The sequence below is a fragment of the Syngnathoides biaculeatus genome, chromosome 2 (assembly GCF_019802595.1).
Source record: "Syngnathoides biaculeatus isolate LvHL_M chromosome 2, ASM1980259v1, whole genome shotgun sequence".
Taxonomy (NCBI): Eukaryota; Metazoa; Chordata; class Actinopteri; order Syngnathiformes; family Syngnathidae; genus Syngnathoides; species Syngnathoides biaculeatus.
Window position 1 is genome coordinate 31,341,398 of NC_084641.1, and position 19,733 is coordinate 31,361,130.

The 19,733-nt window shown below is 41.9% G+C and overlaps 1 protein-coding gene across 1 annotated transcript in view; it reads left to right on the plus strand.

Moving 5' to 3' along the window:
* Positions 1-1,222: 1,222 nt before the first annotated feature.
* The window catches only part of agrn (agrin), a 174,368-nt gene continuing 155,857 nt past the window's right edge, over positions 1,223-19,733 (plus strand). The window contains exons 1-2 of the mRNA XM_061800472.1: positions 1,223-1,741; positions 4,617-4,655. Coding sequence (XP_061656456.1) covers positions 1,564-1,741; positions 4,617-4,655 — 217 coding nt within the window. The 5' untranslated portion in view covers positions 1,223-1,563. The remainder of the gene's footprint in view (positions 1,742-4,616; positions 4,656-19,733) is intronic.

Below are 19,733 nucleotides of genomic sequence, written 5' to 3' on the forward strand. Positions count from 1 at the left end.
GGCGGCTGCCTCAGCCGGCTGAGGGTGTTAACACTGGGACCACAACCTGCTGCCGGAGGATTAAGTGCGAGCTTTGGAAAGACGGAGTCTGCTTCATCGCTTTGGCCGTCATCAGCTGCGAGGGTCCCCCTCAGAGAAGGGACACATAAATCCACATGGCCGAGGCACCACGCATGGACCGAGACAATCCAAAAGAATGGCTGCTTGGAGAACCGTAAAAAAAACAAACAAAACAAAGCAGCTGATGACAAACTGATCAAAGTGGGCTGAGAGTGAAGAACTTATTTCCTGTAAGGATTTGTATGGGAACATGATAACACATAGGGAAGCGGTGCAATGAGAGCCTTTTGCTCACATTTTGAAGTTGGAATTTTTCGTCCGGGTGGTGATATTGCTTCAGGAAGGCTCCATAAAACTCCATGTCTGGCTGCGTTACACTTTCCACCCTCATTCAGTTTGATCTCGATGGATCATCCTCATGGAACCAATCTAACATGTTGAGTGGATCGCAATCCTCAACTTTTTCAACACTTCTTCAGAAATTTTGAAGTGCAGAATAGAAATAATAACATGCTTGACAGCACATGCTTTTTTTCCCTTTCTTTTCTTTTTTTTTTTTTTTTTTAAAGGCAAGCTGCTGTTAATGTGCTGCAGCAGATATGCTCCAGTACCAGAGTCAATTTCTTATGTGGAATGCATGTATATCTCTTTGCTGTGACCTGCTTGTCCACGGGATACAAAGAAACAGCTGTTCCGAGCACATTGTTATCCATGAGAGTTGCGAGCTCGGAGGTCCGATAGAGAGCTTGAAACAAGATGCGCGGCTCTGACGGAAATACTTGCCACATGCTGTTGGTGTGCACCAGACCTTCCCATGGTTTCTAAGGTCTTGTGACACAAGCGCGGAGGTCTTCCAGGAGAAGGGAATCCCCCGGCCCCGACGTCTAAACGGCAGTCACGGTTACTGCAAGGACAGAAACTGATTCCTGTTGGATTTAAAGTTTTGCATGTGGATATATTACAATTTGAACCATACTTTTTTTTTTCTTACCTACGACTCAGAGGCATAGCAGTCCAACACTCATACGAATATTTACAAGCACATTATCACCACCCACTGATACCATACATTTATATTCACTGTAAGTATTAACAATTTCCTGACACTGATACATTTTCCACGCTGCAAGACCATTCGGATTTTCCCAAGCGGCTGCAACAGGATGTAGGTCGTATGGACAGGTGGAGGGCTGCGTTCAACAAGTCCCTCCATCAGACCTTTCCCCCCCACGTGGATGTTATTGTTTAAAAATGTGTTGCCTGGAAATTACTGAAAGTTTGGAGCTGCCAATCTCTCTCAGAAACAACCACCCCATTCCCATCGGAGTCCGCGGCTGGAAGCGCACCTGAAAAGCGGACCAATCGCACTTGTACTTTTCAGTCTTGTCTTCATTCGGCGTTGTTCGCCCAACTGCCATCATTTTCTCCAACGCGTCTTTGGGCGCCTCTCGACGCCCCCCTCGCCCTGTCATCTCCTCGGCCACCCTGGAAGGAAGGGGGCAAATGGAGTGGACCATGGCCGGGTGCCATTATCCTTCACCAACACCGCCAGAGCGAGAGCGAAGGTACCAGCACAAAGTATCTCTGGTGGTGCGCTACTTCATGATTCCTTGCAACATCTGCCTGATCCTGCTTGCCACTTCCACGCTGGGATTTGCCGTGCTCCTCTTCCTCAACAATTGTAGGTTGATGCCTTTTTGTATGCCACATACACATGATCGCTGTTTTTGCTGATGTAAGCAGCCCTTACGCACCGGACTTGACTTGTCACGGCAAACTAAACAGAGGCTGAAAAACCATTATTAAGCAGTGCGGTTTGATTCAGATCTGTATAGCACACAACTGTTTGTATTTTTCCAACCACCTTTGAAATGGAAACAGTTGTAGACAGTTTCAACCGTTTACTTCCTGGCAATCTTCTGCTGAGGTACCGCACGCAGTAGTACACCAACTAATGGGTGAAGCGTGCTGGAGCTTGACGTAGTATTGATTAGTCTCCAATCAATGAGCACTTTGAAAAGGCAAGAAGAATGTCATAATTACAGTTTCGATATGAGATATTTTGTAAGACTTGGTGCAAATAGTAATTAATTACATCCACTTTGCAGTGATTACAAAATATAAGATACTGTAGTTTCCTCAACACTGATTGTTTGGGTATCAGTTTAACTTGGCGACTGTGTGTATATATTTCCAATCCTTCAGTTTAAAGTGAGTATTCATGCTTTACTTGGTCAAAGTATCAAGACGACATGTTACTCCAAGTTTTTAGTCTAGAAACTAGTTGGGTGTGTGACTTTCACTTCTACTGCTGATTAATCCTCGGAAGCCTTTTTGTTTCTCAAGTTGAGTTTTCGTGGGTGACTGGCCGACGGCTGATCATCTCTGACCTCATTTCAAGACAGACAGAACGTCACACATTGCCGGACAAACGTCACTTCTTCGATGTGGCAGGTTTAGAAAAATGTGTACTGAAGCGATAGATGACGTCACCACGTGATCCAAGCGTGACAGCAACTGTACTCATTTGTGTCGTATACACACACACGATCACACACCACCGTGGAGGAAAAAGGAAAAAAAAAACGTGCACATAAGTAAATGTCACCCGCAGACACATATTGATCTACTGAAGATATTGTTTGAACGATGTTCATGCCGTGACATTCACACAGGCATTCACTGTGTCAAGAAACCGAGATGGGGGAAGACTAATATGTTTATGAAAAGACCTTATCGTGTCAGTGAAAATGGGAAGAAAAGGTTTCACCTCTTACTGTATCTCTCTGAATGTTTGTGTGTAGGGGTATTTTCTGTGGTCATGTGACTTTTAAATGTCTTTAAAGTTGACATACAGGCAAAACCTTGGGGGCTGGTAAAATCGGAGTTGCACTCCCTTTTTTCATCTGGAAAGACTTTCTATGTCTCTTCAGGGGGTAGCCCGACTGTGTATTAGATTCTCAAAGAGGTGTGTCCCAAAGCTTTTGAGCAGACACTTTACATATGTGCTGTACTGTATATTTATCTCATTGACGCTCGCTAGAAACCTCCTCCCTGATGGAAATAGGCTGCCGACATGACTGACTGGGACAGGGCTTCGGAGACACTTCATTATCCACTTCAAGCCCCGGCCTCGTCTTTCCACTCCGCTCATGTTGTTCCCGCTCTTTCTCCCCCTTAAGCCCCCAGCTGTTGACAAGCAATTCTCTGTCCGTCTCGATTCTTGGAATGTCCACAGAAAAGCTTGTTGAGCTCCGCAAAAGTGTGCTGCGCCGCTGGTTTAATTAATGAGTTTTATCGGCCTCATTATTCCTCGCTGTGCAGAGTCACCCAGAATGATGTCGGGGTGTGAAATGTGGTACACTGGCAGCGCCGACCACCAGGGGGCGCGTCTTAATGAGACTGTCCCAGTGCAAATGGAGGTTTGAATTAACTGTGCACTCCAGCTAGCTGCTGCACTAGGAAAGCAAACAATGTTGGTGTTTGTCTTATTGTGATGTGAAGTTTCGATCCATTCGGTCTCCAAGTTTGACCACAGTTCTTGCTAGTGTTTTGTATTGTCGTTAAGGATTCAATCACATTTTTTTTTCTGATTACACACACACACACACACAAAAAGTAGTATAATGTGTTTTAGAGACCTCCATAAACTGTAAGTTTTTAATTACCATTTTACATTCAATTTATGATGATATCTTGGGTAATGTGTTTCATGACAATGCTATGAATTCTTTGTGCAGCTTTAAAGGCATTCCAAATCTTTTTTGTTTTTTTGGGGTGAAGTCTGAAACGTACAAGCTTAGTGATGTTTGAATTCTATGGTTTAAATATACTAATATCGATCAAAAGCATTTCAGATGAGTTTACCTGCTGCTATTTGAAGAGATTTCTTATGCACATGGCAGAGTTGCTCATGCTTAAATGTTATCTTGTTTGTAACAACATGTGAGTTTAAAACATGGACTACAAAACATAATCCACGCTACAATTTTGGAAACTGGTTGCTAACTTAACGGACAGGTTGAGTCCACAAGTCCAGGTTGAGATTCATTTGACACAACACTGTAATAATAAATTATTCCCTATAATATATGGTATGATGCATTTTTTTTCCAAGAAAGAAAAAAAAAATCCCCCATATGTTTCCAATACTTTTTTCACGCTTGCATCCCTTGTGAGGATAAGTGGCTTGGTAAATGGACATTTTTCCTTTTTTTTTTCTTTTTTTTTTTCTTTTTTGTTGGGAGAACAAACCCTGAAAAAGCTTATTGGTGGTTTATCCTTCAACAACGCTTTGGGTTAAAAATAAATACATAAATGCAATTACAACGGGTGTCAATTACCTGTGGGTTTTTACTATTAGAAGTCTGGCCCGATCCCTGTCCTCTATGCCCCCTGAATAACGGGGGTCCACGCCGTATTGTTATTTCCTCCAAGCTGAACTGTCAAGTCGGTGCCATACATGATATTTGTTGACAAAATGTGTCTTGATTACATGTGATCTTTATTGCTGGCTTTGAACTATAACATATTCTTTTTGTTCTTACCTCTTCCAGACAAACCCCCTCACTTTACACCTGCTCAGCCTCCTGATGGTAAGTCTTCTTTGCTTTCTCATCGGTTGACTACTTTTGTTTTTTGTATATCAAGCTAAGCGACCACCCAGAAAGTTGGTCATTAACGTCATTAAAATTCAGGACCATTGGTCAGTTCTCATTACTTGTGTACAGTATAACATCCCATATCCTCAGTGAACTTTGTGATGATTGGTTCGTTTGCCAGGTTCTGCTTTATAAGTTGGACCGACATTTTACATTTGCTAACACAGCCTTGTTTATTTATCCCCATGATTGATTCTCCCAGTATAACACAGCGCCTCAATACTTTTAAAATCACATAATCCACACATTTTACCCCATTGTACTGTGTTTTTGTAGTTGTTTCTGCATTTCTACAATCTTTAGTGGAAGCCAACTCATCTCTGTTTCAAGCCTCAGCATGAATATTTACCAGCCGTAGCACAGTGCAAAAGTGCTTGGTGGATTTTAGTTTCATTTTTTTTTTAATGCCCTAGGCTGGGCTTTTGCCAGCTCTAAAAGGTAATGGATCATCCGGCTTGTTGGTAGACACCAAAGCTGTGTGCCTAAAGGGCGAATGAGCCAAGAGAGAATGTTTATAATGATCCCAGGCAGACAGTTGAGGCTGCTGAATCTTATTTTGTTCCCGTAAATGCTCTTTCCTGCCTCACATTGGGCAATTCCTTTAACTGTGTCCTGTCAGGGGTATGCTGTCCTCTTGAGATTTTTAAGATGAAGTTCACAAACGCCAAACATTGACTAACCTTTGAAAAGTAAATATTGTCACAGAATGTGATTCTCTACCGGGAAGTCTAGTGTGCACTGATCTCATTTTTTCTTTCACAAAAGAACTAAAATCCTACTGATGGACTAAGCCCAGCATTCACCGTGTATTTTCCGTGTCTGCACAAGTCAAGCGTTTAAAAACTGCTGCTAGATCTTAATTACCTTTCCAATAGTCCTGTAGGCTTTCTATCAGCGGCCAATGTTTTTTTAATATCCCAAAGAAAACAAAAAGGCCAGTCTCCAATCAGTGTGTTAAGTCTGTCCGGTGGGACGCTGTTTCTGCGGGTCATTTAACGCCGGGGAGATTAGTGAGACAATTACAGTCTGCCTCAATTGAAGAGTTGGCCACTATTTGGAGGTTTAGTGGTGGAGGAGGAGTGATTTAGAAGTTGCTCCCTAGCATCTGAGGGCTAATATAACCATGTCATTAGTCAAATCTGGTACAAAGAGCACAAGCAGGCCTTCCACAGAATTTGTCCTCCACACCAAGGACACTCCAATCTGTGGTTCTTAATCACAAGAAACCGCAGACAAAGATACTGTGGAGCGTGCATTTCTGAACAGCACAGTCTGTCCTGGAACTGCTATTGATGAGACGTCCTTTTTGGTCCAGAGATTGTGAAGTTTTTTATTTGCAAAATACAGCGTAAGAAACCTGGATCTTGGGGGGCACACATTAGCCCGGCTCCTGGATATTTATGGCGTGGGCCGCCCACAGACGAATGACCTATAATCACTGGTCCAGACAATGATAAAAGCCACAAAACAGCATTTAATTAGCTCCGCTCAGCCATGTTCTTTACTGCCTGTTGTCTTTTAATGATAAGACAGTTGTTAGATGTTTGACCAAAGCGAGAAAGCCGCGCTAATAGGCAATTTGGGCTATTGGAAGTGTACTTCAGGAAGTTCTTTATGGAGGACAATAAAGGATCTAAATTCTTAATTTCGGTACAAGTGCATCATTGTAGAGGACCTCCAGTGTTTTTGTTGTCATCTGCGGTGGTTTGTCATGTTCCATTTTTTTCTTTTAGAGAATATTTCAAATTTTGGTTAAACATATTGTTGTTCCTTAAAAGTAAAAAAAAAACAGCACTGCTATTATGGTTATTAGCAAAACTTAGAAAAAGGCATCCATCCAATGTCTGTAAAGTTAAATTAAATTCAATAAGTGTCAGATTCAGAATTCACGTTTGGAAGCGGTGTCAGACTGTTCATGTTTAAAGTTCAATACTTTGGCCCACACAGAAGCGGTTTGTGACGATTAAATGTCTCGCTTGAGTGTGGGTTACATAGTGTTCAAACCACTATTGTGATCATCCCACATTAAAGATGCCCAGTAAAAATAACTTGTATGAAGACATAAGCAGATTGGATTAAGCAGTAGGGCTCTATTAATTATGCAATACCACTTTTGATAATACACCGCTGTGGGCTGGGTTAGATTCATGTCCGGTGGTGTTTTGACCAACAGACGCTTTTTTTCAGCCGTCTTGATCCGCTTGTGTTTTGAATGATCTTCTCCAAAGTGGCCCAACAAATCACACAAAGCAATTGCATTCTTGGATCTGGTTGATTTTGACCTCTTTTTAGGTATTAAAAGTGAAGATAAGTCATTTTGAGATGATAAATGTGTGCCGCTAAGCCTTGGCGGAGGTCTACAAACTCTAGTGGATTTCGTTCTGTACCAGTATAAAGTTGATCTTTCTGTGGTTTAATATTTTGCTTTTATAATTGTAGCCTTTTGCGGACGGCTCTCCTGGCAGCAGCCAGTTTTGCTACTTAGCAGAGTTCTCCAGAGGTTGTTCTTGACTGAGAGAGAAAGTGACTTGATTTGATCCAAGGCGTTGGGAGACCTGCCAAAAAAAAAAAAAAAAGTGGATGCATGCTTGCTTATGGATTGAACACAACACAATGTCCTAATGAATGTTACTTTTTTTTTTGTTTGTTTGCTTTGGGATAATACTGGAACCAAACACTGCACCATTATAAATGAAGAGGAGTGGGGTCGGTGCGCACATTTAAACATACATAGACAAATTTGCAATTTATTCTGCTTGAGTCTTTCCTATGTTCTTGGCAATACTCCTGACTCACACAGGAGCGGAATTAATTATGACTCCTCAGCCTATCTTAATTAAATCTTTTCACATCATGGATTTCTCACAACAGAGACAAAATATCTTCGGCATCTCAGAGGTGGGGTGGGTTTACTGGCTGAGTAAGTCTCGCATTAAGTTGGTAAATTTATGCCGGTTAAGTTGCCTGCCCAGAAATAGAAATTCACTGAAATGTTTTTGTGTCTGACCCTGTGGAAGCCTTGACTCCACCGAAACAAAGTTGAATGCCCTTCAAAAGTACACAAAACTCTCAGTCTGGGTGTTCTGTTTCATTTCATGACCCCAGGATATGCGTCATCTTTAGGGCGTACTCACCATGCGAGAAATAACAGGCAATTGCAAATGAATTAACTGTTATGTACGCATATGTTTTGAAAGGATTCTTCCTCCCCATCTCCTTAGTTTAGCGACGATCCACAGCCAAAATACTGCAAATCAAGATAGAAAAGGAAAACACTGCTGTTGGCCAAAAGCAATGGAGCCACACTCCCTGCTTTAAGGTATTGTCACATACAGTTCAGTCCAGCAGTTGTTGATGAGGCTCATTTCAAGAACCCGGACCTCGTATGGATCAAAGTATTTTGTCTACAATAAAAGGAAAGCTTCACAGAGAAGTGCACGTCTTGGTACATACGAGTACAAGGAGAAATGGTAGTTCTCTGTCACGTTTGAGAACAAATGGATGTGATGTGAATGGGCAGTACTGAATACACACAACAAAAGTACTTCATTTTGCATTACACTTGTTTATAAAGTGCCCTCTTTCCCTACAAAATAATCAAATATTCTGTTGGTTTAACATATTTGAATCAGGTGCAACTGATTTACACGTTTCAATTCAGTAAATTCAATGGACTATTTTTTTTTTCGAGTGCATGTGCCGAACTTCCATAGATTTTTTTTTTAGGCTGCTTGCTCACTACTTTCCAAACTCTTCCAAATGCTCCAATCTAGCATTTCGTTTTTCTTAATTTGTAAAACAAAAGGCATGGAATGACATCAGAATACGTGTGGGAAAACTGTTTTTGCTGGCTATTGAAGCCTTTTGTCACTCGACACGGTGTTAGAAAGTGCAAGTACTCTTTCCACCTTGACACATATAGCAGGGAATTACCAAGTACTCATACTCTGTGGTTGATCTCCTTCATAGACGTTCAGATGCCGATTTGTCTTACAAAATATATTTCTCTGTAATAGTGATAATAATCCATTTATTATCTCAAATTTAGAATTGTTTGGGCAGTGCTGGCTCAAATTCAACTGCTGGGTGGTGTTGACTGAGGTGTTGGGAAAAAAAAAAAGCACACACTTATACACACACTGAAACATAACCAGCATGACGAATGTCAGTGTTAATATGCTAATTAGTGTAAGATATGTTAATTAACTTGAACAATGTGTCTTGCCATGTCAACGTGCTGCTAAACAATATCGTATACTGATTTCCTGCTATTAACTGTCTACTTCATCACAGTCACTGTTTTCCGTAATGAGGCTGTGTGAAATTATCTAAGCATTCAGAGCGGTGAAGGAAAAAAAAAATCTCACACACACGCACCTTTTGGCCTTCTTGCTGGGTCAGGTTGCATGGAAGACAGCCCTGCCGTTCAATGCTCTCTGTTAAAAGTTGCAGGAAAATCAATTCAGAGATTTGTTTCAGAATACATTATACATATTTAATGATAAGTGCTGATAATGTGCAATGACTGAGAATCATGTACTGCTCAGTTTTGGCCATACAACTTAATACTTGTATTTATTTTCTTTTTGGGCTAAGGCTAAAATATTGCCTGGAAGAATTTGAGGGCCTTTTTTTGTGACACAACCACGCAGTGCATGAAACCGGCTGGCTATGCCCACCGCACGAAAATGGTTCTTCTTTTCCAATAGTCTGCTGATGTGGCCACATTCGAGCACCTCGGAAAGTTGGAAGAGCCTGGGGGTTGTGGGGGACACTGTGACGCCGATTGCCTTTGTTGGCTTTGAATGCGTCATGCAGAGAAAGGCAAACAAGCAAGGAGGTGGGGAAAAAAAAAAATCTACCATGACAGTCAGCATGTGGACAGTGATTCGTGTTGGTATGGCTGCGTTAGAGTGCCTCATTATCACGGCATGTCATGACCTGGTGGGATGTATTTGAACAATTGGAGGCTTTAAGCAGGTACAGGATTTGTTTTTTTTTCATTGCTCACGCATGTCTTGAAATCACAAACTCTTGCAACTTTGAATAGTTTGCCTACTGTAAGATTTAAGATATCAAAAAAGAAGTTGGTTTGGTGAAATATATCCCCCATTAATCCATCCATCCATTTTCTACCACTTCTCTGGGTTCGGTCGTGGGGGAAGTAGCTTCAGCAGGGATACCCAGACTTCCCTCTCCCCAGCTACTTCTTCCAGCTCTTCCGGAGGGATTCCGAGGCGTTCCCAGGCCAGCTGAGTGACATAGTCTCTCCAGCTTGTCCTGGGTCGTCTCCAGGGTCTCTTTCCGGTGCAACATCCCCAGAACACCTCACCAGGGAGGTGTCCGGGAGGCAGCCACATGCCCAGCCACCTCATCTGGCTCCTCTCAATGTGGAGGAGCAGCGGCTCGACACTGAGCCCCTCCCGGATGACCAAGCTTCTCACCCTATCTCTAAGTGAGAGCCCGGACACCCCGCAAAGGAAACTCATCACGGGTCAAATGAGATGTGAGCTTGGAGGTGGCCAAAAGCGGGACTTTGGTGAACCGATTTTTTTGGATTTCAAAAACTTTTTTGCCTTAAGGAAGTAATGGAAATAATAAATAATCCCCTCAATTATGTTTATTTTTTTATTATTACTATTATTTTGCTATTATTACCAGCTTTTTCACTTATCACGAACAAAACACTTCACAAGGCACGTCGCTGACGCTGGAATGTTACTGCTTTAAGAATGAATCCGCTGCCTTCACATCATCTTCTCTTTACATTTTCATGTTGGGGCTGCGTCTTCTTTTGCAAGATTAGCATTCCAGCCAAATACTGGAAAAACAAAAAGGTGTTGAGCAAAATTCTTCTGTCCATTGAATTAAGCTCTTGTGCAATATCGCGATGTCATGCATGATGGTAGTTTGAACTTTGTGTGACTTTAAATGTGTTTTCTTCTGAATTTCTCCCAGGTGAATTGTGAACTGTGTTCGACTATATATATATATATATATATATATATATATATTTTTTTTTAAATCAACCTTTATCATCAGTTTGTGTTGTAACATTTCAGGATGCAGAGACAAAATATTTTTACCCTGTTTGTATGATATATTACTCAGAGGCTGACATGACAACCACTATGTGTTCTGCTGCACAACATTGCAACACGACAATGTCAATGTCTCACTGACACCATTTTTGTTCAACCCGTCCATATTACAAACGCAAACACAAGCGCTCACGCTCACACACGCACACACATACCCACACATCTATGCTGCTTGTTGCCCTCTAACAAGATTTACGGCAGCAAAAAGCAAGTGTAAGTCAAAGAAAGTAGGCTGGTAAATCACTATTATGTGAATGTTTCTGCTGCACTTTTTTTTTACACGAGTGTATAGAAAGACATCAATAAACAATAAATTTGCTATTTGTGCAGAGACTATATATTGTTTTCTGCCATGTAACATACAGCTGGCCAGCCAGCCAGAAGCAAAGTTGACAATCAGGAAACATTATGTTGTTTACCAGCTTGTCTGCACCTAAAATGACTTTGCTAAATATTCCTGGCTCTTGTTTACATGCATGTAACTTGTGGCCCAAATGTGTGTCCTAAAAATGTGCTTTAATATGCTGGATTTGCAGTTACTTATCTCGTGAGTGTCATCAAGATCATATCACGTGGTTAGATTTTTGACACCAAAGTGGTGAGAAAAAGAAAGACAAAATGCTGAATATGCAGGGATCGGTGGAGACCTTCGTAATTAGTTAATGTGCATAATAAAATGGTTGCCAATGTTCCCAAAAATCAAGAAGAAAAAGAAGTCAATGTCAGCTGCCTTCCTCTAATGTTGTCTGGAAACAGCTGTAGTCGAGCCAAACACAATAAAAGCCGTGCGACTGATGGCGCTCCTCAGTATATCTACTGTATGTACTGTAACACCGTAACACTGACAGGCTCATTTCAATTGTACTTTTATTCTGTGAAGAGTTAGTTGCTTGTGGCCATAATGTGACAGGCATTACAAAAACAAGTCATAGGAAATAAAATGAGAGCGCAGGCAAGGTGGTTAAGCCTTTTTCTCTATCTTTGTAATTATGAGTTAGCTTCAGCAGTGTAAGTGCTGTTCGTGTGTGTGTATATGTGTATTTTAAAGAAAAGGAAGCAGCTATGCATACTGAAAAGTGTTATTCGGTCCAAGCTCATTATAGAGACAGAGCACATCTTGGGTGGAGCTGCACTCCTACCTTGTAGGTGATATATACTGTAAATAGACTTTAAAGTTACAATAGGCAATAACTTGACTGCAGAATAACAGCTTTGGCATGAAATGGATGCTCCTCAGGCTTGCAATAAGAAAGCACTATCTCTGTTGTTGCCATGGTGACACCAGTTAAGATACATTCGCGGTGTGTAATATTGCTGGACCAGCTTTGGTGGAGGTCTGCGCTTGACCAGGTGCCATTTCTCAATTATTGTTGCTTGAACTTCCGGGACAGATGATGCTCACACATATACGCAAGCACGCATGCACACACACACACAACACACACACACACACACACACACAACACACACACACACACAATGTGAAGAATAAACAGTCTGAGAGCTTCCACTTGTGATTTATTAGCTGTGACATTAGCCACTGCTGCCAGGAGACTCCAATTCTCCCACAGCTGCTTCCTGACACCAGTAACAACTTTCCCACTTTGATATTTTAACATTTGCATTTTTTCCCATTTAATCTTAATCATCACTTGCTTTTTTTTTTTCTATTTCCCATCTTACTTTTTCCGGTCAGTTGGTGATGTGATGAGGATGTGATTGCATGCGATATGTGCGATGATTGGATATTATGTGTTAATTGAATACAGCTGAGTTAAATCAGTTATGCCAGAAAGGTTACATAAAAAAAATGGCAAGTGAAAAAATTGCATCACTCACATTGCAGGAGGTCTACATCCTTGAGGCGACTTCTGATCTCTGCTGAGATAACTGTGACCCAAGGGGCGAGTAAAGCAAAGCAAACAATACAGAATACTTCCACACAGACGTGCAACTGTCTATATGCCCATCTGCGCCTGCATATATTATACTAGATATGATTTCAGGGACAAATGCAAGTGGATGACCTCTGGTGAATTGGGTGTGTTTTCTTCATTTGTGGAAAATGCAATTCACACACACACACACACACACACACACACACACACACACACACACACACACACACACATATGATGTTAAAATGCAACATACTTTAAAGGCCAAGTGTCATCCCTATAAACATTCTCAAATAGATATTGTAATGAAAAATACATATAACATTATTCACTTCAATGTCTATACGAAAAAATAAATGTGAGCGGAGAGCGCGTCATCCGTGCGCAAAGTTGCAGAAGTGTCATTCTACGATATCCAAGTGGTCGCCATATTGGCTGCATCCTCTGTAGGTAACGTCACCCGGACATTCGCCAATGAAAACCTGCGGTGCACTCTAACTATGGGAGACAAACGCGCCCCATCTGACACGGAAGCTCTTTTCGAAAAGGACAACACCACACAACCGACTGAAGTTACCGGGGCAATATTACACTATTATTTCGAGCCCTCTGGGCCATATTACACTATTGATTCAAGCCATATTCAGATGATATGCGATCACGGCCAAACCGCATCTCCATCCAATCCACTTCCGCGGTGGAGATGAGCCATCGTGGCTCATTGCAGCCGGCCGGTGTGGCTTATGACGGAGTCGAGCCGTACTGCTTTAGGGGGGTGTTCATTGACGCCGCAGTACGATGAACAACACAATCAGCCGGGGTGCTTTACTGCGCGCACGCGGCTGAGTGACGCATTCTCGGTTGGGTTCTTTCACTATTTCACACCCGACCCGCAGCCTTCGCAGAAGCTGTGACTGCTGAACGCAGCACCTCAGCCGGTGTGGCTGATTTTCGGCACCGTGGTGGCATATAATGGAGCCGAGGCGTGCTGCTTTTAGAGGGTTGTTCACAGCCACCGTTCACAGTACGTGATGAATACTATCGAGACGAGGCTGAGTGAGACATTGTTGGCTGGGTTGTTCAGATTCGCTGCCGTCCGCGCACCAGCCCGACGCCGTCCGACGTGCACATCCACATATTTCACGCGGATCTTTTGTTATGTTATGAGAGACCGATTACGTGGTCCGCCCCAAACTATTCTTTTTTTTAGTAGTTTTTTACACACCTACCTGTCATTCGGAACCCACTAAGCTCTCGTCCTCTGCACACGTGCAATCCATTTTTCACAACGAACCGGGTCTCTTGCAAACTTATGTAGCGTAATTCCATTCTCGTGAGTGTTCAAGCAATGTCCAGCAATGCAACGAGCCGGCATTTTGGCTAACACGAAGGAACAACGAGCTCCCTTCCCGGAGGTAAAACTAATGGAAACAAACGAGTCCACTTGGGGGCGCCGCTGTCCTTTACGTCACTTCCTACTTCTTCTCGAAAACAAATCCCTCGAGAGGATTTTCATGACGGGAGTTACAAAAAGCTGCATACGTCAAAATCATGTTTTGTGGTGAAAAAAACGCATGGGCCCATATTGACTGACGTTTTTTCATTAATAACATACTAAAAATCATCCATTTCATGACACTTGACCTTTAATTTCTCTTTATTAAATTATTTAAATTGTGGAAAGCCCTACAACCCTTCTAACTGTATGATCAAGATAATAATATCTCTAGCTCTCTCTCTCCCTCTCTCTCTCTCTCTCTCTCTCGCTCTATATAGAGCAATATATTTTTATTTAATTATTCTGAGGTTAAGTACTTTTTTGAACATACTACATAATACTTTATGTTTATGTTTTTGCTTTTATTTTGAAATTTAGTTTAATTAGTAAATGACAAAAGAGTGATTGTTTGATTACCCAGGCAATTCTTTAAAAAAATACATGAAGGGCTAAGCAAAACACATTTTATTTTAGTGAGCTTCAAATTAAACTGTCAAACATTTCAGAAAAGCATCATCATTCAACATAAGCATGAATAAACTTCAACTTTATCACGAACCAACGGTGCGGGGGCAGACCCAAATGCAGGATTCCAAGACGAGGGCATGATGTTAGGCATGGTTTTATTTCGAAAACTGGTCAATTCCAAAAAGCAGTCTGTTAGGTTTATCACCTAACTTCCTGGAATAGTTGCACAAATAATGGACAAGAAGTCGTCTTTCTTCTGATCAGGAGGATGTGAGAGACAGGCCAGTTACAGTCTCCAAACACGTTCTGAACCAGCCTCTCACATACTCTTTTTTTTTTTTTTTGTTTTTATTACAAAAGACACAAGGTCAAAAGGAGGGGTGAGCAAATCAAATGAACAAAGGTAGAGTTTTGGTGATGATGTGGCACATTGTTCGGTTATGATGGAGTTTTCCTTGGCCACTTGTAGGAAGATACTGTTGCATCTGTGTGTAGGACCTCGACTTGTGAACAAGACTCTTTGAAGCAAGGATGATACTTTGGCTTTATTGCAAGCCCATAATAAAAATATTAACGATAACTCTGACACAATCCAAAACAAGGCAGATACATACAGATTCATTAAGCCAGGCAGGATCCAAAAGACGTAAAGCAAGGTCCGATGACTATGGGGCAAACTAATGAGCATAAGAGGACGTGAGTAACAAAAGGGCACAGAATTAGTGTGACGAGGGTAGCTCAACACAACACTTACTCTCAGTGGTGGAGGATCCTACTGGCAGTGAACGCAACACAGTGACACAAGGCAACGAACTTGCAACGCCAGTGACAAAACTCTAAACTTAAATACATGATCAATTAGAGTCCCGAATGCGCAACAACTGTGACAAGTCCCAGAGGTGGCACCGCCCAGAGCGGTGGCTAGGTCATGCCCCTCTTGGCAGTAGTCCAGCCTTGCTTATGACAATCAGTCAGCACAACTGTACATTCCCGTTGATGCAGTCATACATTATACATCATTTTTGAATGAAACTGTAGACTACACCTTTTTCATAACCTCCAGGTGGCGGTGGCATATTAGAAGGAAAGTCTACATGTTTTCATAATCTCTAGATGGTGGCATACACTTATAAAATGAGTTTTTTGTTTTCATTTTGCCCTACATATACCTATGTACAATGCGCAGTCTTGATTTTTTTTATGTGTGTGTGTGTGGGGGGGGGGGTGTGCACATTATTCACACTAAATTCATCTCTGTGGAGTTTTCAAAAGGAATGAGGGCAATCACAATGTAAGCTAGTCCCAAAAAGGCAAACACTACTTCTGGAAAGTTATTCAGCTTTTCACTCAACAAATGGGGGAAGAACAAAGGAACCAATATAACCTTTTACCATGATTAGCTTAAAAGAGTCTGCAATCTTTTCAAATCAGCAGGAAACAACAACAAAAAAGAGCAGTGCAGAAAACTTTCACTGGCAAAGATCTGAAAGTGAATTCATTTGACCTCTTATGGTTGTCATTCAAAATGGATTCATTTATTATTCATAGGTTGAGGACCAGCATACTATATCTTAAAGTCCCAAATTCAAATGGAAACAAGAATAGAGAATACCTGCCTACTTTGCCTTCTTAGACGAAAATGCTAATCAATACTGTCCTCAATACTATGTGTGTAGCAAGTTGATGCTGTGCATTGTCCCTGTCATGATCCTGCCTGTCCAGCCCTGGCTGCGCGGGTACCCACGGGGTCGCGCTGATTGGGAGGCACACACCAGCGCCTCATGTTGGCTGATTGGCCCCGGTGTATATAGGACCTTGGGACAACTGGTCCGGCGGCAGATCGTTGCGGTTCATCCCCCGTTCCAGCACCCCCGTATCTCTGATAGTATTCCCGTGTGTACCGACCTTCGCCTGTCCTCCGACCAACCCCTTAAGCCTGACTCCTCTGATACTCCTGCCTGCTTTAATCGATCTCCCGTGTACCGACTCCCGCCTGCCCGCTGACCTGCTCTCTACGCCCGACGTCCTGACTACCGCTGCTGCACCTGACTGCCTGCCCGATCCCCGACCGTGGAACAATAAACGTTTTTCCAGAATTACCTCTGCGCCTCCCGTGTACTCCTGCATTTGGGTCCCACCTCCGTCTCGATGGGTCGTGACACTCCCTGTTCTCCTCCATCTACGAAATGGTTAAAAGATGCACTGCTAAGCATCCGAGTCAGATTTGCCGTCAAAGCCACTGCTGTCCTAAAGCGAGTGTTTTAGTTTTTTTTAAGTCATTGAGTTTTATGGGCAAATGAGAGAAGTCCACTGAGACCCTTCCCAAGATGACATGCATCTCCTTCAGTGCAAAAAAGGGGATTAAAATTGGAGTACATTTCTGTATTCATCACATACATACATAGATTTCAATACAAGTTTTAGATTGAAATGGACATCATGCAAAAACAAAATGGAGGTTTAGCTAAGATAGACTTGGTTATAACCAAGTCACCACCACCACCAATGTGTTACCCCGCATTAAGTTTGTTGGGGTGAGTGTGACACAGTCCACATTGAAAACTCTTCGGATCAGATAGTATGAATATGGGTCGGTGTTTCTGTACAGCTGAGACACTTTGCCGATAAGAAAAGAGTAAACACAGACAGGGTGAGATAAAAGTGATTTTAAAAGATTCACAGATTGTCGCAAAGCATTTGCCGTGCAGTTTGGATTTATTCCTCTTGCAAGATGAAACTTAGCTCACTGGTTTGATCGCTTCATTTATTCACACCATAGCACATTTTTTCATATAATGATACATTGCAACGTTTTTTTTCTTCGGCAGCCTTACTAATTGTTTTGATCACATCATTATATCTCAGTTATTGTTAATAATCACATGACTACTACTGCTGTCGTTGCTGCTATTGTTACGCCTACTGGTACGACTACTACCGTTACTACTACAACTACATAATAATAATAACGATAATAATAATAATCATGATAATACATGTATAGAAGATGGATGGGTGGGTCATTACAAAGTGCTATTCAGGAACAGCAAAAGGGTCTTATGTTAGAAGAAGAAGGAGGCCCCATCGCTCAGTGGTTAGAGCATTGGTTTGGCAAACCAGGGGTCATGAGTTTGTATCTCACTGGTGCCCCTACTCCCCAAGAAGGGTTGCGTCAGGAAGGGCATCTGGTGTAAAAACTGTGTCAAACAAATATGAGCGTTCATCTGAGACGTTACGCTCTGGCGACCCCTAACAGGAGAAGCTGAAACACATCATATATAATGTAATTATAAATATACATTGTTTATATTTCATATTATCTTTTTTGTAGTTATATTAACATTTATTTGCTGATTGGCAAGAATAAATCACACATTTCAACTGAATTTTAGTGACAATTTAGCAGCATCCAATTTTTCTCCTGATGAAAGTAGCAAATACAGTTTCTTAACTTCAAATGAAAATACTGTAAAATGAACTATCTAAACATAATAAAAAAAAAGAGATAGCAAGGGTGGGTGACTTCAAATACTTGGGGTCAACAATACAGAGCAATGGAGAGTGTGACAAGGAAATAAAGAAACGGATCCAAGCGGGGTGGAACAGTTGGCGGAAGGTGTCTGGTGTTCTATGTGACAAAAGACTTAACGCGAGGATGAAAGGCAAAGTGTGTAAAACAGTGGTAAGGCCAGCCGTGATGTACGAATTAGAGACGGTGGTACTGAAGAAACAATAGGAACCATAACTGGAGGTAGCAGAAATGATGATGTTGAGGTTCTCGCTTGGAGCGAACAGGTTGGATAGGATTAGAAACGATCTTATTAGAGGGACAGCCGAAGCTGGATGTTTTGGAGACAAGGTTAGAGAGACCGGACTTAGATGGTTTGGACATGTTCAGAGACGAGAGAATGAGTATATTGGTAGAAGGGTGCTGAGGATGGAGCTGCCAGGCAAAAGAGTGAGAGGAAGACCAAAGAAAAGGTTGATGGATGTTGTGAGGGAGGACATGAGGACAGTTTGGGGTTATAGACGAAGATGCATGAGAGAGGCTAAGATGGAAAATGGGAAATAAGTGGAAATTTTGAACTAAAATGTAAACCTGTCCGAAAAAAGTAGTTTGTTACCTCAGTAGTGCACGGAATGAAAAGGTCGAGGAGATATGTTATTTATTATTTAAGTTATATTATTTTACTCCAGTGGGACGGTGGAGCACCTGGCAAGAGCGTTTGCCTCACAGATGTGAGGACCGGGGTTCAATTCCCGGTTATGCCTACATGGAATTTACATGTTCTCCCCTTGGCTACGTGGATCTTCTCTGGGAACTCCCATTTCTTCCCACATCCCAAAAACTTGCATTCATTGGAAACCCTAATTTGCCCCTCGGTGTGATTGTGAGTGCAACCGTTGTCTGTCTCCATGTTCCCTGCTATTGGCTGTATCATGTATCATGTATCAAGCCATTGACACGTCCCTTTTTATAAAGTAGCAAATTTGGGTTCGTAATGTAAATAGAGAGACCTAGTTTGTGACACCAGAATCCGTACACAATCCGAATCCATGAACACTCAAACAAATACACATAACAGGCATTCACAACTGGAGTGGAATTTATGAAATTGTACTTAAAGTAGGCTCCATTGTAATGAAACAAGAAACTCAACCGACATCTTGTCAACCACAGGCAGTATTCAATATTGTATTATTCAAGTGCTTTTTTTGTGGTGGGGAGCTCTTCATTAACGGACATGAAAGGACTGTACTATTTTCTTTATTTCCGGGGAGTAGCAACGTTCACATCATGTTGCAAATGACACAAAGAGAGTCCATCTCCTACTTTCTGGTTCACGGATGAAGACATTTGTAATACTCAAGATGGATGGGGGTCGACAATTTCACTTGTGCACAGGGGGAAAGTGCTCCATCGCTCCAGAAAATTAATTCACTTGTTTGGATTTTTGTATACATTTGCCCTTAAATTCCAACTCCATCACGAAGTTTTTCAGAAATTGCTTTTATCGATTTTGCATGATCTGCCTCACTCACAAAG